This window comes from Chiloscyllium punctatum, chromosome 49, assembly GCF_047496795.1.
Source record: "Chiloscyllium punctatum isolate Juve2018m chromosome 49, sChiPun1.3, whole genome shotgun sequence".
Lineage (NCBI taxonomy): Eukaryota > Metazoa > Chordata > Chondrichthyes > Orectolobiformes > Hemiscylliidae > Chiloscyllium > Chiloscyllium punctatum.
The window spans coordinates 14,073,854-14,097,609 of NC_092787.1; the positions used below are offsets into that span (position 1 = coordinate 14,073,854).

The 23,756-nt window shown below is 42.0% G+C and overlaps 1 protein-coding gene across 5 annotated transcripts in view; it reads left to right on the forward strand.

Annotated features, from left to right (window-relative positions):
* The window catches only part of ttll11 (tubulin tyrosine ligase-like family, member 11), a 226,157-nt gene that overhangs the window by 17,494 nt on the left and 184,907 nt on the right, over positions 1–23,756 (forward strand). For 4 of the 5 annotated variants that reach the window (XM_072566444.1, XM_072566445.1, XM_072566447.1 and 1 more), the window contains exon 3: positions 19,197–19,330. In XM_072566444.1, the coding sequence (XP_072422545.1) occupies positions 19,197–19,330 (134 nt within the window). Of the gene's footprint in view, positions 1–19,183; positions 19,331–23,756 lie in introns of all 5 variants that reach the window. The other variant, XM_072566446.1, reaches the window with a different exon arrangement.

The window sequence follows — 23,756 nt, forward strand, 5'->3', positions numbered from 1 at the left end:
TACCCATCTAAATGTCTTTTAAATACTGCAATTGTACCAGTCTCCACCTCTCAATTTATCTGAATCAAACTCCATCTGCCACTTCTCAGCCCATTGGCCAATCTGGTCAAGATTCTGAGGTAACCTACTTTGCTGATCACTGCACCTCCAATTTTGGTATCATCTGCAAACTTACTAACTGTATACCTCTTATGCTCACATTCAAATCACTGGTCACAGGCCTCCAGTCTGAAAAACAACTCTCCATCACCACCCTCTGTCTTCGGCCTTTGAGCCAGTCCTGTATCCAAATGGCTAGTTCTCCCTGTAGATCGTGAGATCTAACCTTGCTAACCAGTCTCCCATGTGACACCTCGTCGAACACTTTACTGAAGTCCATATAGATCGCATCTACCGCTCTGCCCTCATCAATCCTCTTTGTTACTTCTTCAAATACCTCAATCCAGTTTGTGAGATATGATTTCTCATGCACAAAGCCATGTTGATTATCCCTAATTAGTCCTTGCCTTTCCAAATACATGTATATCCTGTCCCTCAGGATTCCCTCCAACAACTTGCCCACCACCGACATCAGGCTCACTGGCCTATAGTTCCCTGGCTTGTCCTTACCACCCTTCTTAAACAGTGGCACCACGTTAGCCAACCTCCAGTCTTCCAGCACCTCACCTGTGACTATCGATGATACACATATCGCAGTGAGAGGCCCAGCAATCACTTCTCTAGCTTCCCACAGAGTTCTAGGGTACACCTGATCAGGTCCTTGGGATTTATCCACCTTTATGCACTTCAAGACATCCAGCACTTCCTCCTCTGTAATATGGACATATTTTGCAAGGTGTCACCATCTATTTTCCTACATTCTATATCTTCCATGTCCTTTTCCACAGTAAATACTGATGCAAAATACTTGTTTAGTATCTCCCCCATTTTCTGCGTCTCCACACAAAGGCCACCTTGCTGATCTTTGAGGGGCCCTATTCTCTCCCTAATTACCCTTTTGTCCTTAATGTATTTGTACAAACCCTTTGGATTCTCCTTAATTCTATTTGCTGAAGCTATTTCATGTCCCTTTTTTGCCCTCCTGATTTCCTTCTTAAGTATACTCCTATTGCCTTTATACTTTTTCTAAGGATTCTCTCGATCTATCCTGTCTCTACCTTACTTCTTCTTTTTCTTCTTCTTCCTTCTTTTTCTTAACCAAACCCTCAATTTCTTTCGTCATCCAGCATTCCCTATACCTACCAGCCTGTCCTTTTATCCTAACAGGAATATATTTTCTCTGGATTCTTGTTATCTTGTTCCTGAAGGCTTCCCATTTTTCAGCCGTCCCTTTACCTGCGAACATCTGCCCCCAATCAGCTTTTGAAAGTTCTTGCCTCATACCATCAAAATTGGCCTTTCTCCAATTTAGGACTTCAACTTTTAGATCTGGTTTATCCTTTTCCATCACTATTTTAAATCTAATAGAATTGTGGTCACTGGCCCCAAAGTTGCTCCCCCACAGATACCTTAGTCACCTGCCCTGCCTTGCTTCCTAAGAATAGGTTAAGCTTTGCACCTTCTCTCGTAGGTACATCTACATGCTGAATCAGAAAATTTTCTTGTACACACTTAACAAATTCCCCTCCATCTAAACCCTTAACACTATGGCAGTCCCAGTCTAATAAATAAACTTTACTTTAAAACTCTCAAAGCTTGCTGCTGAAATTAATTAAATCTGAACAATCACTGAGGGTAGGAAAACACAGTCTAACTTATCTGATCTACAAACTTAACACAATAAATGAACTCAAAATTCTGTCCAAAGTGGAACTAATTAAACAAATCAACATTAGCATAACCTGATTAATAAATTCTAATTAAATCCTTTCAGAATGCTGAACTTGATCACTTGCAGAAGGTCATCTGGTTCGAGAAACTCAAGTGTTGTATTACGTTTTTAGGAACATTTTCTGATGGTTTTTTTTGTTGCTGCTCAAATTTGGACCAATTTGAGCAATGCTGTCCAGCTATGTGCCATTAAGTTTTGAGGCCCAGTTTTGAATGCCTCCGACTTATAGTTTCTGATTCACTAACCCATTTAAGTGGAAAATTGACATCAACTAACTTCTCTCTCATTCTCTCTTTTATTATGGATTGTATTGTTAGTTCAGTACCCTGTAACATGCAAACATTATACACTGGACCAGTGGTTCTCAAATGTTTTCCAATCATGATGCCATTTTGACATTTAAAAGTTGCTGAGACTCCTGCCCTGTGACAGTGGTGGGGCATGGGGAGAGGGAAGCAATGTGTGTGAGGAGAGGAAATATCTGGCATGTGGTAGAATTGGAGAGGTCTTTATGGTGGGTGGGGGTTAGATGGAAAGCAAGAGTGGCAGAGGGATGCTTGCGGGGGTGGTGGACAGGACCTGAAACAGCAGCAGGGAAAGCTGTTTAATATGCAGGGTCTTTAATTTAAGAAAAGATATCTTAATCAGGACAGAATTCAGGCCTACAATATCAGGTAGTTAGTCCACAGACACGATTTTAAAGACTCTGAAATTTAGAGAGCCCTCACTGCCATTAGAACTTTGTCAGAGCTCCACGGCAACCATTACTGTCTTGAGTGTGCAGCTACAAAATTCTGGCTCCATTTTCATGAGATTGCAATCTACACTGAATCCCTGCACTAAACCAAAAATGGAAGATATAAAAATCAAACATAATAAAACAGCAGTTTAGTTGTACTTTAATCAGTTATTTTAAACTCATGTACGATTTTAGAAGAAACTCTTACATTCTGTTGAATGAATACTGTAAGTGGTTGCAGTAAAAAAATTTGTATAAATCTGTGCACTCCAATTTTTTTCACACCGTGATCCCATTTTGAGGCTTGAAAATTTAGTGACTCCTTAATACGAACTGATAATGATGGGAATGAAGATAGTTCCTAAATGTAGGGCCGTGTTAAAGTGAGGGCACAGCTGTTTAAGCTTTGTTGAAAATCACATTCCAGCTTCTAGCTACTACTGCTCCAGGGTACATGACCCCAAAATTGAAATTCAACCTTACTTCGTTTCAGTCCTTGATATAAATACAGGTAACTTGTGACTGATGCTGGTTTTAAATGGGGGAGGCTGTGATGCAGATATAATAACCAATTTAATAGTTTCAGTAAGTATACCATTGTTGAAGTCTGTGCTTTGAATGATGGTGCTCTGTACGTTTACATGAAACATTCAAGTGTAGGTGTAGTGATACTCAAGGAAATCTGAGGGCATTTCAAAGCTCACCCTTAAGTTACTTGATCTCAATCAATCACATTCTGCTGACAGCAAAATCACATTCATCTGCTCAATCAACTTAATAAATATGTTAATTGGCTGGTTCTAAATATGCATTCTCTGTCTTGACAATAAACTTGATTGAAATTCATACCTGACAGTAGTTGTACTCTTTTAAAAGACAGTAGCTAAGTAAATGCTGCAAAGCAACTACTTCAATCAGTGTTTATCACAAGTAAGCCTTTTCAAAACCTGAAAGCAAGTGATTTTAGTTTTTATGGTAAATGTAGGATCCTCTGGTTTTGTCATTGGTTTCAGTCAAAGAAACAAAAACTAATATTAATGCCATATCGAAATATCTTATAGTCAAATGCTTTGTGCTTCAGATACACTGAATCATTAAATATGCACACAGAGGTGGATGATAAAAGAGTCTTGTGAAAGTTGAAGTATATTGGCAATATTTTTTAAATATAGTGGAGGCAATCTTGAATCAAATAAAGAAAAAGTCTGAACACTGTTATTGTATCTGGATTTATTTCGAAATAATTAATGTCAACCAATACTGCATCTTTGTTAAAGATCAGTGGCCCTGGATACTGAAGTTGTACATTTGCAATATGATTTTGAAAATAATTTATAATATAGATTTGTGATGGCAAACTTGTTCTTAAACTTGTCAAATTAAATGTATAAGTAGTATAACCTTTGAATACTACTTTGAATAAGTAGTATAACCTTTTTTCAAAAGTGAAGTGGAAGGCAGGGATTAAATCAAAATAGAGTTGGAGGGGGAAATAAAAGAATCCACTCCCTGCGGTGCCCACCTCTCTTTGAAAACCTCGGGTGTTGGTAGACATCGCGTGCTCCTTCTCCAGGACACCTGGGCACAGACATAACCACAGAAGAGGGGCAGGCAATCGGCCACGATGAAACCCCCACCCCCATCACCACCACTACCACGGTCTGCTGCTTGGAACTGTTTATGGCCAGTTTGGCCAGGCCCAGGAGCAGACCCACGAGGAGGTCCTCTGACCTACCTCCCCCGCACTGGGTACCTAAAGATCAGGAGCGTGAGACTGAAGTGCAACCAAAAGCTGAGAAAGTTTTTTGGAAAACTAAGAGTGCAAATGCCCACACCCCATATATACATGGCCACGGACTCCACAGCACCACAGAACAAGCAGTTGGACTGGAAGTCCGTGAATCACCACAACCTGCAGTTGCAGGGGACCGCTGCGGGCAACACCCTCCACCTTAGATCCCCAAGTGAAAGGGGGAGGATGCCCATGTAGAGAGCCCTCCGCTGGGGATCCCTACCACCCGGTGGCAAATGGGCATGCCAAGGCGTGTCTGTGCGGTGGATGGGGGAAAAGAGGTGGATGGTGTGCAGCAGCAATTGACAGAGGGTTTGCCATGTTACATCTCTGAAGGGGACAAGACTAAAACTCTGGAGGCAGTTCCGGTTGTGGGGCACAGATTCCTATGGGTAGTATGGGACCTTGGGGCAAATGTGAAATTCTGTCCTGTAGATGTAAGCGCAGACGGGATTCTACTGCACACCTGAGAATCCTCCAACTGGTGCACTATGTCTGGTCTCAGCACTGCCGCTTTAAGGCGTCGAATGATAGTGGCCACGAACCGGATGTCCACTGCTGCCCTGCTCACTATATCCTGTAGCAGCGTCCAGTCGAGACACCAGCCACTCAGCACGTTGCCGACTCTGGTCACCCTCACTGCTATGGCCCTCCCCTCCGATAGCCACTCGAACCCATGAGAACAAAGGTGTGGATTGCTGGGCAACAGCTTCCTGACAGCAGCTGCTACTCCTGCCAGATGTGATTCGACCATGTTCCAGACAGTGATCAGGTCTTGGTAAAAGACAGGCAGCGTCTTGACGGCAACCTCCAGACCATCACGTTTGATAAACAGGAGCTGTGTGTCGTAGTTGAGGTTAGGCACCTGCCGGGAAATAAAATTCCTCGCCAGGGCGCACCACCTAGGAGGAGACTCAATATAAAGGTATCACTGCAAGGTCTGAAGGTGGAAAGTTGCCATGGGTGCAAACTCACACCAGCGACTGACCGCTCTCCTCAATAGGGAGACTCAGAAGAAGTGAGCCAACATTCTTTGGATGTCAGCAACAAAACCTGGAGGAGGGACCAAAGGGAACAGCCGGTACTACTGCAAGTTGGCCCCCAGCTGGTTTATAACCAGCACTCTACTCCTGTAAGAAAGCACTCTGAGCAGTCTTGTCCAGCGGCCTAGGCGAGCTGAGACCTTGGCCTCCAGCTCCTGCCAGTTTGCCGGCCAGGATTCCTTAGCTGGGCTAAGGTAGACCCCCAGATAGAGGAGATGGGTGGTACTCCAGCTGAACCTCTGTAACTCCTCTAGCAGAGAGTCCACCCGACATGGAACAATCAATAGTCTGGAACATTTGGCTCAGTTGATCCTGGCGGAAGACTCCGCTGAGTACACTGACTGGCACTCATGCATCCTCTCCAGGTCAGTCAGGTCAGTAAAGCTGAGGAGCACGTTGTCTGTGTAAGCTGAGAGGGCCAATGAAGTAGTAATATGCTCCTCATTGCTTCACAGGAGCTTTGAGATCTTGACAGTCTTAATAGATCCTAATGGTAGATCTTAACAAGTGTATTAAAGGATGACAGGTAGAAAATCAGAAGTTTAGTGAGGAAATTCCAGAGAGAAGCTGTAATCTGATGCCAACCTGATTTTATGTCAATAGCCAGCATATTGCTAGTGTTGTATTTGATCATGCTTTCACTGAAATGAACAGCTAATTTGAGAGGTTAAGCATGCACATTTTGGGAAATTGAAAAGTTGTAGTTCATGGATCTGCTGTCCTTCATGGGATGCACTCTTTGTTTGTTTCTCTTGGACTGTAATCTATATTTTTTGCATTGATGAGAACTTCCGTTCTACTGTTTAGACTTGGTATTAAATCAAAGAGCATCACAGCGCAGTACAGGCCCTTCAGTCCCCGATGTTGCGCCGACCTGTGAAACCAATCTGAAACCCATCTAACTGCACTATTCCATTATCATTCATATATTTATCTAATAACCATTTAAATGCCCTTAAAATTGGCAAGACTACTACTGTTGCAGGCAGGGCATTCTATGCCCTTATTACTAAGTAAAGAACCTACCTCTGACATCTGTCTTGCATCTACCACCTCTCAGTTTAAAGCTAAGTCCCCTCATGCTAGCCATCACCATCTGAGGAAAAAGGCTCACTGTCCACCCTACCTAATCCTCTGACCATCTTGTATGTCTCTAAGTCACCTGCTGACCACCTCCTCTCTAATGAAAACAGCCTCAAGTCCCTCAGTCTTTCCTCATAAGACCTTCCCACCATACCAGGCAACATCCTGGTAAATCTCCTTTGTACCCTTTCCATGCTTTCACGTCCTTTCCATAATGTGGCAACCAGAACTGTACACAGTACTCCAAGTGCAGCCACACCAGTCTTGTATACCTACAACGTGACCAGAAGAGTAGTAAGTGAGGCTGAAATAAGGCTCACTGCTCTATAATTACCATGGTTGTCTCTACTCTCTTCTTCACCAAGGGGACAACATTTGCTTATCTCCTGTCTTCTGGCTCAAACTCAATCCCTCTGCCAATAAAAACAAACACACCATATGTCGTCTTAACCCTAACAACCTGGGTGGCAACTTTCAGGGATTTATACACATGGACACTGAGATCTCTCTGCTTGTCCACACTACCAAGAATCTTACCATTAGCCCAGTGCTCTGTATTTTTGTTACTCCTTTCAAACCGAATCACCTCACACTTTTCAGTATTAAATTCCATTTGCCACCTCTCAGCCCAACTCTGCAGCTTATCTCTGTCCCTCTGTAACCTTCAACATCCTTCCACACTGTCCGCAATTCCATCGACTTTAGTGTCATGTGCAAATTTACTAACCCATCTTTCTACGCCCTCATCCAGGTCATGTATAAAAATGACAAACAGTTGTGGCCCCAAAACAGATCCTTGCAGTACACCACTAGTAACTTAACTCCAGTATGAACATTTCCCATCAACCACCACCCTCTGTTGTCTTTCATCTAGCCAATTTTGGATCCAAACTGTGAAATAACCATCCTATGCCTCTGTACTTTGTGCAATAGCCTACTGTGGGGAGCCTTATCAAACACTTTACTGAAATCCATATATGCCATATCAACCACTTTACCCTCATCCACCTGTTTGGTCACTTTCTCAAAGAACTCAATAAGGTTTGTGAGGCACAACCAACCCTTCACAAAACTGTGTTGACTATCTTTAATCAACTTCATTCTTTCTAGATGATTATAAATCCAATCTTTCATAATTCTTTCCAACACTTTACCCACAACCAAAGTAAGGCTCACTGGTCAATAATTACCAGGATTGTCTCTACTCCCTTCTTGACCAAGGCACAATATTTGCTTATCTCCAGTTTTCTGCCACTATTCCAATAGACAATGATGACATAAAGATCAAAGCTGAATTGTGGTCACTATCACCAAAGTCCTCATCTATCTCCACCTAACACCTGGCCTGGTTCATTACCCAATACCAAATCCAATGTGGCCTCGCCCCTTGTTGGCTTGTCCACATACTGTCAGGAAACCATTCTGCACACATTGGACAAAAACTGACCCATCGAACTATTAATGTTTGTAAAGTTAAAGACCCTATAATAACTACCCTGTTACTTTTGCTCCAATCTAGAATCATCTTTGCAATCCTTTCCTCTTCTCAAACTGTTCACAGGCCTATAGAAAATGCCCAACAGGGTGACCTCTCCTTTTCTGTTTCTAACTTCAGCCCATGCTACCTCAGTATCCAAGTCCTCATCAAACATCCTTTCTGCCACTATTCATCCTGTCCTTGATTAACCATGCTGCACCTTTCCCCACCTCTCACCACCTTCCTTGTTCTTACTGAAACATAACTCTGAACCTGCAACAACCATTCCTGTCCTGTTCTATCCATGTCTCTGAACTGGCTACAACATCAAAGTCCCAGGTACCAAACCATGCTGCATATTTACCCACCTTATTCCAGATTGTCCGGACATTGAAGTAGACACACTACAAACCAAACTATACTGCCTGCCAGTACATCACTGAATTAGTTTAAATCCTCCTGAAGAACATGAGAAACCACCCCCCCCCCCCCCCCCCACCAGGATGTTGGTACCCCTCTGGTTCAGGTGTAGACCATTCTGTTTGTAGAGGTCCCACTTACTCCAGTATGACCCCCCAATTATCCAGGTATCTGAAGCCCTCCCTCCTGCACCATCCCTGTAGCCATATGTTCAACTGCTCTCTCTCCCTATTCCTTGCCTCACTGGTATGTAGCACGGGTAACAAACCAGAGATGATAACTATTTGTTCTAGTGCTAAGTTTCCACCCTAGCTCCTTGAATTTCTATCTTGCATCCCCAACTCTTTTCTTACGTATGTCATTGGTGTCTACTTGGACCATGACTTGGCGCTGCTTCCCCTTCCCCTCCCCCTTAAGGATCCTGAAAACACAATCAGAGACATCACTGATCTCCTGGAACCTGGGAGGCAACACACCAACCCACAGAATCTCCTATCTGTCTCCCTAGCTATGGAGTCCCCAATGGCTAATGCTCTACTCCTCTCTTTCCATTCCCGGACCCCCCATCCCTTTCCCTTCTGAGTAACAGAGACAGATTCTGTGCCAGAGACCTGTACCCCATGGCTTACCCCTGGCAAATCGTTTCTCCCCAAAAGTATCCAAATGGTAAACATGTTGTTGAGGGGAACAGTTACAGGGGTTCCATGCACTGTCTGCCTGTTCCCTTTCTGTCCCTGACTGTAACCCATCTACCTTTCTCCTGTGCCTGAGATGTGACTACCTTCCTGTAACTCTATTGCATCTGATTGTGGTCTCCTCTACATCAGGGAGACAGGACGCCAATTTGTGGATCATTTCAGAGAACACCTTGTACACCTGCACCAACCAACCCCACCGCCTCGTGCCTGAACACGCCCCCTCCGACTTCTCCAAGGGCATGAAGGTCCTGGTCCGCCTCCATCGCCAAACCATCTGACCCCTGGAGGAAGATCGCCTCATCTTCCACCTTGGGACCTTGCAACCACATGGGATTAATGTGGATTTCACCAGTTTCCTCATTTCCCCTCCCCACACCTTATCCTAGTCCCAAGCCTCCAACTCTGCACAGCCCTTTTGACCTGTCCATTGTCTTTCCTATCTATCCACTCCACCCTCTTCATCTACTTATTGCATTCTCAGCTACCTTCCCCCCCCCCCCCCCCCCCAAAAGACCCCTCCTGTTTATGTCTCAGGCCCCCAGCCCACAAACCTCATTCCTGATGAAGGGCTTATGCCCGAATCGTCAATCTTCCTGCTCCTCGGATGCTGCCTGACATGCTATGCTTTTCCAGTACCACACTCTCTACTCTGATCTCCAGCATCTGCAGTCCCCACTTTCTCTTTCCTGTAATTCCTCTCTACCCCCTCTGCCCCCCAAGTGATCTGAAGTTCATCCAGCTCCACCTCCATTTCCATAATGGTGTTTCCGAGGAGCTGGAGTTTGGTGCACTTCCTGCAGATGAAGTCAGCATGGTTGCTAGTTGTGACAATTACTCCCACATTCTACAGGAGGAGCATGCAACTGCCCTAAAATCCATACTCATTATTCTGAATTCCCAAAGAGACTATTGGGGAAAAGAAACCTAATAACCTTACTGAATCAGCACACAGAACCTTTTTGCTTTGATTAGAGGAGGAGGATGGGTGGGATACACTACCTAAGTAGTACTTCAGGCAAAGCAACCGGCCTAATATATTACTTCACTTACTCGGCTGTCCCATGTCCACTCTTGCTCAATGTGCGCTGCACCTATTCATGTGGTAAGTTTTTGTAGGATTAATTTAGCTTCTTGGCAGCCCCCAGTCCTCTCTCTCTCACCACTCCCACTGCAAAAAGCTTGAATAAAGTTGTATTTGATTGAATGAGGTGCAGCTGGACCTTTTTGAAGGCTAATACTAATTTCACCATTTACTGCAGAATGGATTCAACTATTTGTGCATGTGAAATTTAGTCGCAATAAAATATTTCAGTCTTAATAATAATTATTTTTAAGAATTTATCTTAATGCGGTCATACTTTGCATGCCTCATTTAGTAGTACCCTTAAATTCTACTCCAGGATATGAGCACAAAAACCTATGGTGACACTTCAGTTCAGTACTGAGTGAGTGCAGTGATGTTGTAGGTACCATCTTCCAAATGAGACATTAAAACAAGACCCCTTCTACCTGGCTTGGAAGGGTGTAATAATAAAATCCCATTGCACAATTTCAAAGAATAGTAAGGAAGATATTCCTGGACAGATGGCCAATATGTATCCCTCAAACAATGTCACAAAGTAAAAAGACTATCTGGTAATTATCACACTGTTGTTTGAATTTGCTGCATGCAAGTTGGCTGCTGAGTTTCCAGATTAGTGAAAGCATTTCAAAAGGACTTCATGCTAAAGTATTTTGAGGCTTCATGTAGTTGTGATTTGAAGAGCCTTGTGATGCAGTGGTAGTGTCACTATCTCTGAGCCAGAAGGTCTGGGTTTAAGTCCCACCTGTACCAGAAGTGTGTAATAATAACTCTGAACAGGGCATACCTCGATGATTTTCAATAGCTTCACCAGGCCTTTGGCTAGTTCTAGAGTGCAGGATTTCAGTGCTACTAGCGGAAAATTGTCAGGGACCATCACATTTGCAGTATCCTTTGCCGTCAGCTGTTTCTTTCTTTCAATCAAATAGATTGAATCAAATTGGCTGAAGTCTGGCATCTGTGATCTAAGGACCTCAGGAGGTGACACTTTGTGCTTCTAACTGATGATGATTGAAAATCTGCCATTTTTCTTTCATTTGCACTGAGCTCCATCATCCAAGATGGTGATATTTATGAAGCTGTATCTTCAAATTACTGCACAGAATCACAGAATTGCTATGCTGCAGGAGTCCATCATGTCTGCGGCAGCTCTTCAAACGTGTGTCATATCTAATGCCAAAGTCCTGCTTTCCCCCAATATCCTTGAACACCATTTCTATTCAAATAGCTACTAACTGACCTCTCAAATTCCTCAGTTGAGCCTGCCTCCACCATATTTCCAAGTAGAGCATTCCATTCCCATTCCATATACAGAGGACCCCTTATCCGGCATTCAATTAACCGAATTTTGGATGATCCAAACAAGATCGCAAGGTCCCGATGCATAATTAACTTATCCGGCATCGATTATCCAGAACTAAATACTCCTCACCCGTGTCCTCCAGATAATCAAGGTTCCTCTGGAATCCGTAAGCTTTGCACAGTCAGGAAGGAGAGATCACATCCAGAGTGAGACATAACCTGAGTATATATTTATGGGATTTTGGAACAGTGTGGGATTTTGGTGCATGGGGAAGAGATGATTTTTTTTTCTTTTTTGTTCGCTCCTACCTTAAGGTGTTTTAACATGATAAATTGAAGCACAGGATTAGGGGTCAGCACCAAACACAGTGGCCTCACAGAAAAACCGTAAGTTCACCATTTGGTAATCACTGTTAATTTTGCTATTTATTTTAGGTTTATTTCAGATCAAGGGTAAATAAACATTTTATAAATTAAAACCTAGAAGACCAATTGGAAGTTAAACAAATTGCACATTAATTTAAAAACTAAGCTGCAAGGCCAGGTAACGTGTTGCACCTGCATGCTGTGGGAGCTGGTGGACCCCATTGTAGTTCATAGTGATCATATCTGTGGCAAGCGTTAGTTGCTTCAGGATCTCCGGCTCAGAGTTGAAGAACTAGAGTCTGATCTTCCAAGACAGTGACACATTAGGGAGTGGGAGAGTTAACTGGATATTGTTTTAGGAGGCAATCACTCCCCTTAGATTAACTACCTCAAATTTGGTTAGTGGTGAGGGACAAGAGGGTGTGACTATGAATAAGACAGAGGGATCCAGGAGGTACTACTGCAGGAGCCTTACTTTTCAGCTGTCCAACAGGTCTGAGATTCTTATTCCCTGTGTGGATGAAAGTGGGGGCTGTAGGGAGGATGAGCAAAATCACCATGGTACAGGGAGTCACTCAAGAGGGCAGTGAAAAAAGAAATGTAATTCTTGTTGGGGATAGAATAGTTAGGGGAATAGATGCTGTTCTCTGTGGCCAGGGATGTGAGTCCTGAAGGTTGTGTTGCCTGTCTGGTGCTCCGTTTAAGGATGTCATCTGGTCTGTGGAGGAACTTGAAATGGGAGGGGGAAAAGTCCAGTTGTTGTGGTCTATAAAGATATCAACTATATACTGTAAGTAGAAAGAGGAATGCAGTTCTGCTGCAGGAATATAAGCAGCTAGGGACTAAATTAAAAAGCAGAACCAAAAAGATGATGATCTCTGAATTACAATCCAGGCCTCAAGCTATTGAGCCAAGGTCAATAAGATTAAATAGGTAAACACATGGCTCAGATTGATATGGGAGGAATGGGTTCAAATTCATGGGATATTGACAACAGTACTGGGGAAGGAAGGAGCACTTTCGATGGGACACGCCTTACCTGAATCATTTTGGGACCAGAGTCTTAGCTATAGATAGGGCTTTAAACTAAATAGTAGGTTGTTTGTAGGTTAATTTTGTATGGTGAATTTGAAAATCAAAATCAAAAGGATAAAGTAGGATTGCAGGTTCATGATGGGACTGATTGATTGTTACCAGAGATAAAGGAAGGGATAGAATTTGTGAATGTCCTATTACGCTAAGGAAACAGTCGAAAGTAGGGTAATTAGATAGTAGAGCAAGCTTCTAGGCTTTGTACCTTAATGCATGAAGCATTCAGAATAAATATTCTGCTGAACTGATGGTGCAGATTGAAGTAAATGAATATGATCTCCTAGTCATTATGGAAACACGGTTACAAGGATATCAAAATTAAATATTCAGGATTATTTGACCTTTTGGAAAGACAAAGAATAGACTACAAGGGCAAATGAGGGAGGAATATAAAAACTGACAGCAAACACTACTTTGACCCCTCTCTTGCTTGTTAAGTGTTTAAAGTGAATATGGGCCCTTTAGAAATGAATCTGGGGATCTGGTAATGGGGAACAAGGAAATGGCAAAGAGAATAAACAGATTTTTGCATCAGTCTTTAGCAGGTTGAAGATACTTTGAACATCCCATTAATAATAAAGAATATGGGCGAGTCATTAAGTGCCATCACCATCATTAGAGAAGTATTATTAGACAAACCAATGGAGCTAAAGGCAGATATGTCCCCTGGCCCAGATGGCTTGCATCCTAGGATCCTAAAAGAGGTAACTACAGTAATAACCGATGGATTGGCTATCATCTTCCAAAAATCCTTGGATTCTGGAGAAGTGCCAGAGGATTGGAAAACTGCTGGTGTGCAACCCCTGTTCAAAAAGAGGGAGACAATAAGCAGCTAATGATTGGACAATGTGCTCTGACATTCTTTTTGGAAAAATATTAGAATCAATTATTAAGGAAATAATAGTAGCACATTTGGAAAATCATAACCTAGTCAAGCAGGCTTCATGAAAGATGAATCATCTCCTCAGTTTGAGGAAGTCTCAAACCGGATAGAGATGAAGTGAGTGTACTGTAGCAAAATTTGCAGGTATCACAAGAAGAAGTGGAAAGGCAGGTTGAGAGGGATATACGCAGTTCAGAAATAGATTGATAGGTTAAGTAAATGGGCAGAAAGTTGGCAAATGGAGTACAATGTAGGAAAATGTGCAGTTAATCATTTTGGAAAGGAGAAAAAAAGCATTGAGAAAAGACTGCAAAAAACTACAATGCAAAGGGAACTGGGGTACTGGTGTGCAAAACATATAAAGTTAGCACACAGGTGCAGCAGGTAATCCAGAAGTCTAATAGAAGGTTGGAGTATAAGAGTAGTGAAGTCTTTCAGCAATTGTACAAGGTGGTGGTGAGACTACATGGAGTCATAGTGTCATATAGCACATATTGAGTACTGAGAGTAGTTTTGGTCCCCTTATTGAAGAATATATATCATTTCATTGGAGAAGATGATCCCTGTTATGGGGAGATTGTCTTATGAGCAAAGGCTCAACAGATTGGAGCTCTACTCGCTGGAGTCTAGAAGAATGAGACTTGATTTCATTAAAACATACAGGATTCTTTAAGGGTCTTGACAGAATAAATGCTGAGAGGATGTTTCCCCTCCAGGGAGAGTCCAGGACCAGAGGACATAGTCTCCGAATAAAAGGGAACCACATTTAAAGACCGAGATGAGAAGGAGATTCTTCTCAGAAGATTGAATTTTTGGAACTCAATGGCAGAGCTCTAGGGGCAGAGTAGTGTATATTTAAGGCTGAGATAGATTAGAAAGATTGATTAAATAGATTCTTGATCAGTCGGGAATTCGAGGGTTGTGGGGAAAAGGCTGGAAAGTGCGTATGTGAAATGTCAGATCAGCCATGATCCTGTTGAATGGTGATACAGGCTCGAGGGACTGAACAGTTTACTCCTCTTTCTATTTCTTTTGATCTGGCCCTAACTATAGCAAAATTTGTTTTAATCATTTTGAGAGCCATAGTCATACAGAACAGAAACAGACTCTTCAGTCCAACCAGTCCATGCCGAACATAATCCCAAACAAAACTAGTCCCAGCTGCCTGTTCCTGGCCAATATCCCTGCAAACCTTTCCTACTCAGCACTGAACCAAATATCTTTTAAACAGCTCCCTCAAGAAGTTCATTCTACATGTGAACCATTCTTTGTGCAAAAACAATTGCTCCAATGTCTTTTTTTATAGATATTTTTATTGAAAAAGAAGTTTTTTGTGATTTTTACAAAAATAATACAAACTAGTCTACTCCACTTTACAAATAATAACACCAATATAGAATTTTTAAAAACTAACGACTAATCTATTCTACAAACAACCAAAACATAAAATATCATACACTACTAACAATAAACAAAAGGAGAAAATAAAACAAATAACTAAATACATATTCAAAATAGATTTATATCAAATCCTAACAGAACTCAAAGTTATACAGGATTCCTCCTCCCAGGGGCCCCCGAACCAGCCAGAACCATTACCATGGCTAAGCAAAGGCCCTGAAAAATGTGGTCGAAATATTTGTGTCAATGTAGTTCAAAAAGGGCTGCCATGTTCTATAAAATAATTCCATTTTTGGTGCACCATATTCATAAGGAAGTCAAGGAGAATATATTCCAAGAGTATCCTATGCCAATTTGAAAGTCCTGGGGGAACCTTCGGATACCCAATTCACTAAAATATTTTTCCTTGCACAAAAGGAAACGAGAGTGAATAATTCCTCCCGTATACATCCAAAGAGGGGAAATTTGGGGAGCCCAAAAGTAAAGACACTGGGTCCAACCAAATCTCTGTACCCAAAATCTTTGTCAAAGCATTCGCTACCCTGCTCCAATACCTGCAGATTTTGTCGCATGTCCACAGACAATGCGTAAGAGTACCAACTTCTATTTTGCATTTAGGATGCATTGGAGTTGCTCCTGCCTTGAACTTTGCAAGTCGCTCAGGTGCCATGTGAGCCCTGTGAAGTATCTTCAGTAGAGTAGCCTGAGTTCTGTTACAGATAGAGATTTTCCTGGCATTTTCCCAGACATCCTCCCACATTTCTAAGGAGATTTCCATCCCCAATTCTTGACTCCAGGTTTTATATAACCATTCCATGTCCTTCGATAACTTATATAGTAAGTGGTAGAGAGTACTGACCAATGGCGGACCCATCGGCCGAAGCATACTGCTTTCCCTATACGATTTCTCAGGATTAATTATCAATGTGGCCTGCTTTTGTATAAAGTCTCGTATTTGAAAATACCATAAAAGGTCCTTGCTAGGCAGCCCAGACGTCTGACACAGCTGTTTGAAGGACATCATGACCTCCCCATCAAACAGATTTCCTAAACAGGAGATACCTCTGGACTCTGAGATTTTGAATACAACATCAGTCAGCCCTGGCTGCAATCCCAGTTTTCCCACTCTAGGTGTAAAGAGGAGGTTTTTTTTGCAGGTTACCCTCATTCTGTCGCATTATTCTCCAGACTTTGATTGTATTTAATACGATAGGGTTTTTACAATAATCTGTAATAACTCTCATCTTGTCCATAAATAGTAGATTGATGAGGGGACATTTTGCTTGGGAGACCTGCCTGATGTCTTTTTAAAATCTCACTCCTCTCACCTTTGAATGTGCCCCCTCGTCTTGAAATCCCCCATCTCAGGGAAAGGCAATTACCAATAACTCTGTCTATATCCCTCATTATTTTATAAACGAATGACGCAAGCAGAGAGTACTTTGTTTGGTTAATCGAATTCTGGATAATATATGCCGATAACAGTTTAGCCAAGCATCGGGACCTTGCGATCTTGCCGGATAATCCAATATTTGCTTAATCGAATGTTGGACAATTGAGGTTCTTCTGTATTTTAGTTTCTCTACTATCTCTCCTAAACCTTTTCTCCTGACAACAATAGAAAGCTCAACTAGATGGGTTGCAATGTTAGTGTCATATCTGATTTGGAGGTGAGCGCATGACCATACATCCACACCATTACCAGGACAGTCCATTTAAACTACACTAACATTGTCCACTTTACTATCTACTACTGAAAGCTTTTGTTACTTCTAGGCATGGCTATTCTAATGTACTCTTATTTGGTCTCCCACTTCCCACAACGTCACTTTCTTCCTCTTGTACTCTTACTCTATTTAATAAATCCAGGACATTGTATACCTTAACTGTTCTTTCCATGTTCTTCTCGTCAAACTGCATCACCTCACACCTTTCTGCATTGAACAACATCTGCTATCGGCCCACTTCAACATTTGTCTATGACTTAGAATTTCACACTGTCTTCTTACAGTTTACATTTCTCCAAGTTTTGTGTCATTTCCAAACTTTTGAAATTGTCTCCTGCATACTAACTTGCAGATCATTAAAATTTTTCAGAAACAAGAGCCCCAAAGCCAACCTCTGGGGAGCTCTACTAGAAACCTTCCTCCAGCCAAAAAAATATCAATTGGCCATTACTCTGTTTCCTACCACTCAGATAATTTTTCACCCATGTTGCTATTGTCCCTTTTATGCCATAACTTTTAACGTTCCTCCCAAGTCTGTCATGTACACCACATCACCAGACTACTATGTTTTTAAAAAGAAATTCCAGTATTTTATTGCAAAGATGTGCGGGTTAGATGGACTGGCCATGCTAAATTGCCCATAGTGCCTAGGAATATGCAGCCTGTGTGGTTTAGCCATGGGAAATGTGGAGTTACAGGATAGAGTAAAGGTCTGGGTTGGTGTAGACTCAATGGGCTGAACAGCCTGCTTCCACACTGTAGAGATTCTCTTCTGGGATACGGTGTTCAGTTCTGGTCGCCCAGTTATAGGAAGGATATTAATCTGGAGAGGGTTAAGAAGACATCTACCAGGATGTTTGAGTCATAAGAAAAGGCTAGATAGGCTAGGATTTTTTCACTTGTTGAAAGAGGTTGAGAGGTGACCTTATAGAAGTTTATAAAATAATGAGGGAACCTTTAAAGGAAGTTTGCCTTGGTGAACGAGAAAGTGAATGAGGTGGCAGAGATTGCTTAATCTTAATGGCAATAAAGTCCGTGGGGCTCTTGCAATTGTTGAAGCTAAGGTTGGAGGTAGTATGAGAGGGAGTGTAAGAGCGGAGTGAAGGTTATGGTGTTAATGGGGACCGGGCATCAAAGCAATTGACCCGTAAACGTTTTTTAAAAACTTCTTTCTTTTTGGATTCACCTCTTATTTGTATGTATGTGTATTGTTACTAATTCTTCTTGAGTTTAATAATTGTTTGATTCACTCTTTGTTAATTCAAGAAATCCTGATTCAATTGGCTCTTTTTAAATCAAAGGTTAATTTGGGTCTGGAAGAAAAGTACCCACAAGAAAATGGATCATTTTAAAATTAACATTATTATAACCAAACTGTGGGATGAGTGAATAAAGAAATGAAGCCAGTTCATCCTTCCTCACCTGGAAACTTAACAGTTTGAGGAATCTTGTGGGTGGCACAGTGGTTAGCACTGCTGCCTCACAGCGCCAGAGACCCAGGTTCAGTTCTCACCTCAGGCGACTCTCTGTGCCCGTAGTGTTAGGTGAAGGGGTAAATGTAGTGGAATGGATCTGGGTGGGTTGCACTTCGGCAGGTAGGTGTGGACTTGTTGGGCCGAAGGGCCTGTTTCCACACTGTAAGTTTAAACTGAGGAAAGATGCAGAAGCTGAGCTTGATATGGTTCCATGCAAGAGTTAGTCTTGAAATCTTTGGATCTAAAGTATCATATTCAACAGCTCATTGTTTTTGCATACTGAGCTCCCTTTTTCCAGCAGCGTAAATACTAGAAGCATATTTTGTTTTTTAACCAACTATTTTGCATTAACCATTTTCTTTGGTTTATAGCATAATAGGGATTGATGTATTTTGTATTAAGATAATATATTGAATTTAGCCATGTTTTGACAACTTAGGGCAGCACAGTGGCTCAGTGGTTAGAACTGCTGCCTCACAACACCAGGATCCTGGGTTTGATTCCCACCTGTCTATGTGGAGTTTGCACATTCTCCCTGTATCTGCATGGGTTTCCTCCGGGTGCTCCGGTTTTCTCTCACAATCCAAAGATGTGCAGGTCAGGTGAATTGGCCATGCTAAATTGCCCACAGTGTTAGTCAGGGTAAATATAGGGTAGGGGAATGGGTTTGGATGGGTTTCTCTTTAGAGGGGTGGTGTGGACTTGTTGGGCTGAAGGGTCTGTTTCCACACTGTCGAGAATCTAATCTAATCTAAAACGTTTTCTAATTGCAGTTTTCTTTTTTAGGCATGACAGAACTAGTGCGCAAGATCAATTTTAGTCGGGCTGTTCGCACAATGCAGGAATTATTTCCTGAAGAATACAAGTTTTATCCTCGTTCCTGGATTTTGCCAGAGGAATATCAAACTTTTGCAGATCAGGTAAAATGCTGAGGAAATTAAAATAGTATGTGTCATTCTTGGATTATAAAATATTCCAGATTGCATCATAACCTCTGTTCTCTATGCATGTATTTTACAAGACATTAAGCTCAGATTTGAAATGAGTTTGGTTCATCAGATGAGTGTGTAATCTGTTTCTATGATGTATCTTGACAAATACTTTGGTACCTTTTTAAATTTACCTCCATGCAATTAATTGGTTTAAAAGTTAAGTTTGTTTAAAGGATATTGCAGTGTGGGGGAAAAGTATTCCTGGTTAGATGTATGCAGATGCCTGAATAAACATAATTTTATCCTAATGTTAGATCGCCTTTGTCATATTAAATATCACTAGTTCTTTAATCATCTGAGGCATGTGCATGGTGCTTTACAAATGTTTTATTTTGATTCTTTCACTTCATCTTTTTTAAACCACTCTAAATGTTGTTAATTTTGCTAATGCAGTGCTATTCAGTGAAGAGTGCAATTTGACCTCATACAAAATTTTTGCAATTAACAGAAATTCAGATTCCAGCAAAGAAACAACAGCAGTGTGCTTCATTGTTTATAGGTCTTTCAGGAATAGTGGCAGCTGACCAATGTTCAGCCTGCCTGCTTATTTTATTTCCCATCCTTCTCTACTTAGGTAAGATGAACAAGGGCAGAACTCATACAGTTAATGTTAGGGCCCCGGAGAGTGTTGTCAAACAGAGGCCTAGGGGCCCAGATACATAGTTCTTTTAAAAGTTGTGTCACAGGTAGACAGGGTGGTGCCTTTATTGCTCAGACCATTGAGTATAGGAGTTGGATCATGTTGCAGTTGTACAGGATGTTGGCGAGGCCACTTTTGGAGTAGTGTATACAGTTCTGGTTGCCCAGCTTAAAAGAATATTAGAGAGGGTGCAGAAAAGATTGCCAAGAATATTATTGGAAAGTTTAAGTTACGAGGAGAGGCTGTACAGGCCAGGACTTTCTTCACTGGAGCATAGGAGGCTGAGGAGTGACCTTAGAGGTTTATAAATCATGAAGCGATGGGCAGTTCAAAACTAGAGGACATGCTTTTAAGGTGAGAGGAGAAAGATTTAAAAGGGATCTGAGGGGAAACTTTTTCACAGCAGCTAGTTCATACATAGAATGAAGTGCTAGAGGAAGTGTAGATGCAGGTACAGTTACCACATTTAAAAGATATTTGGACAGGGATATGGGCCAAATGTAGGCAAATAAGACTAGTTTAGTTTGGGTAACCTGAGTTGGACCAAAGGGTCGGTTTCCATGCTGTATGACTCTAAAGCCAGAATTGTACAATTATTAAAAACCTCCTATTATTGATTTCTCACCTGGCTGGAATAGTTCAAGTCAACCCCCTCATGTCAGAAACAGCTGAAAACCAAGTACCTATGACAAATAATATTCAGCTTTTGCCTGTTTGGACTATTTTGATTGAATTGATTGGTGGACCAAATGGTAAACCATGTGACATTGTAGAACCAGAGCATATTACATAGATGAGGCTGGAAACTGTTGAGAAACTGTGATGCATGATAGTCAGGCTATTACTGGTAACTGGCAGACTACCTGTACATCATTTTACCATACAAGATTCTGTGCATTCTTGCCTCAATTGTATAGAACCCAAAATGCTTTCAAAGTTGTTAGTGTTATGTCATTTTATAAGTACTGGGCATAACTTAAAATCTATGAATGAGTTGTAAGCATCCATCCTTCTTCATAGTTGCTCCAGACTTAACTTAAGTTTGAAAAGTCAAAATCGATTGTTATACTATTGGCTTTTACCGTATAAGTGAATAGAACTTCTGTGCGTTCATTTGGGTTATGGTGAAATCCCAGCAATAAATGTTTGTATGAGACTTTATACTTGCTGAGCTTTGTTTTGAAGTAACCCTGGTTGATAGGAATTTTTCCATGCAGAATAGGAGGAGTGGATGAGATGATAAAATTGGTCATGTGGTAAAATAGTAGTTATTTGATATAACTTTTTAAAATTCTATCCTTTGTACTATTCTTTTTGTTAAAGATGAAGATTCATTGATTTTCATGCAAAATTTTGAGAAAACTTGGGTGAATTAAAGGAATACATCAATGTTGACTGTGTAGGTGAAAATGATAACAGTCCATACTTTGGAGAGTTTCAACAGTCTTTTTTTCATGTCAGTGCATAAAATTAGACAGAAGAAAGAAGTACTTGTAATACTGCTACAAAATCCTAAACTTTGTAGAACTTTGTAACGGAACAAGGTTAATAGGACCAAAAACAAATTTCTGAAAAACTCAGCAGGTCTGGCAGCATCTGTAGAGAGAAGCAGAGTTAATGTTTCTGGTTCAGTGACTCTTCTTCAAAACTGTATATTTGCTGTGGAAAAGCACAGCAGGTCAGGCAGCATCCAAGGAGCAGAAAATCGACGTTTCGGGCAAAAGCCCTTCATCAGGACTGAAGGCAGGGAGCCTCCAGGGTGGAGAGATAAAAGGGAGGGGGGGTAGGATGGGAGAAGATAGCACAGAGCACAATAGGTGGATGGGGTGGGGATGAAGTTGATAGCTAAGAGAGGAGGGTGGGGAAGGTAGCAAAGAGTACATTGGGTGGATGGGGGTGGGGATGAAGGTGATAGGTCAGAGAGGATGGTGGAGTGGATAGTTGGGAAGGAATATTGGCAGGTAGGACAAGTCATGAGGATTGTGCTGAGCTGGAAGGTTGGATCTGGGGTAAGGGGGGGGGAGAGAGGGGAAATGAGGAAACTGATGGGCGGCACGGTGGCACAGTGGATAGCACTGCTGCCTCACAGCACCAGAGACCCGGGTTCAATTCCCGCCTCAGGCGACTGACTGTGTGGAGTTTGCACATTCTCCCTGTGTCTGCGTGGGTTTCCGCCGGGTGCTCCGGTTTCCTCCCACGCTCCAAAGATGTGCTGGTTAGGTGAATTGGCCATGCTAAATTGCCCGTAGTGTTAGGTAAGGGGTAGATGTAGATGTAGGGGTATGGGTGGGTTACGCTTCGGCGGGGCGGTGTGGACTTGTTGGGCCGAAGGGCCTGTTTCCACACTGTAAGTAATCTAATCTAATCTAATCTAATGATGAAGTCCACATTGATGCCCTGGGGTTGAAGTGTTCTGAGGCGGAAGATGAGGCGATCTTCCTCCAGGCGTCGGGTGGTGAGGGAGCAGCAGTGGAGGAGGCCCAGGACCTGCATGTCCTCGGCAGAGTGGGAGGAGGAGTTGAAATATTGGGACACACGGCAGTGGGGTTGATTGGTGCGGGTGTCCCGGAGATGTTCCCTAAAGCGCTCTGCAAGAAGGTGCCCAGTCTCCCCAATGTAGAGGAGACTGCATCAGGAGCAGCGGATATGGTAGATGACATTGGTGGAACTTTGGATGTGGACGGCTGGTTGAGGGCCTTGGATGGAGGTGAGAGGGAGGTGTGGGCACAGCACTGCTGGAATTGCAAAACCTGCAATGAAAACAAACTGCAACTAGGCTTCGTTTGACAGAGTTACTGTCACAGTGCAGTGCACTATTTCTCATCTTTTAGTAGTGTCCTTTAACTCCACTCATCCCTGGGAAATTGTTAAAAGGTTCACTATATCCTTGACATATAATTTGCATCATGATGTCCTGATTGTCAGTTTAACAAACATCTAAATCTTAACCTAAAAACTACCAGGGTCATATTTGAAGAAGAGCAGATATGTTCCCTCGATATTCTAGTGAGTTCTTGCCCTGCAGTCAACATCAGTAAAGCAGAGATGGTGGTGTCGTGGTAATGTCACTGGACTCATGACTTAGAGATCCTGGCTAATTCTCTGGGCTCATGGATTAAAATCCCACCAGGCTTTTAAAGTCAATTGATAAAGTCTGAAATTTTAAAACCAGGCTCAATGATGGTGACAATGGAATTATTGTCTGTTGTCATTAAAAACTTATTTAGTTCACTAATGTCTTTGGGAAAGAACATTTGCCATCCTTATGTTCATCAGGATATGTGACTCTAGATCCACAACGTGGTTGACTATGAAAATGGTTGGCTCTGAAACAACCTAGCAAACCATTACTTTTAAGGGCAATTAGGAATGGACAACAAATACTGATGGACTTGCCAGTAATGCTCACATTTTATGAAAAATAAATTCTCATTGTTTTGTTGTGTTGTAAGCTGACTTCTATTTGCCTACATTAAACTGTCTACATTCATGGGTTTTGAACCACTTTGGGATTGCCTTTGATGAATGCTACCATAACATGCAAGTTCTTTCCTATTTACAGATTGGTGATAGAAGCTTAATGCATAGAAATGTGAAGAATTATGCTATGGTGGGAAAAGTAAAAGCTTCTTAAATGATCAGGTTTTTAACACTGAAACAACGATCTAGACGTAGTTTTAAAGGTGAGGATGCATGTAGACCGACCATAAGGCA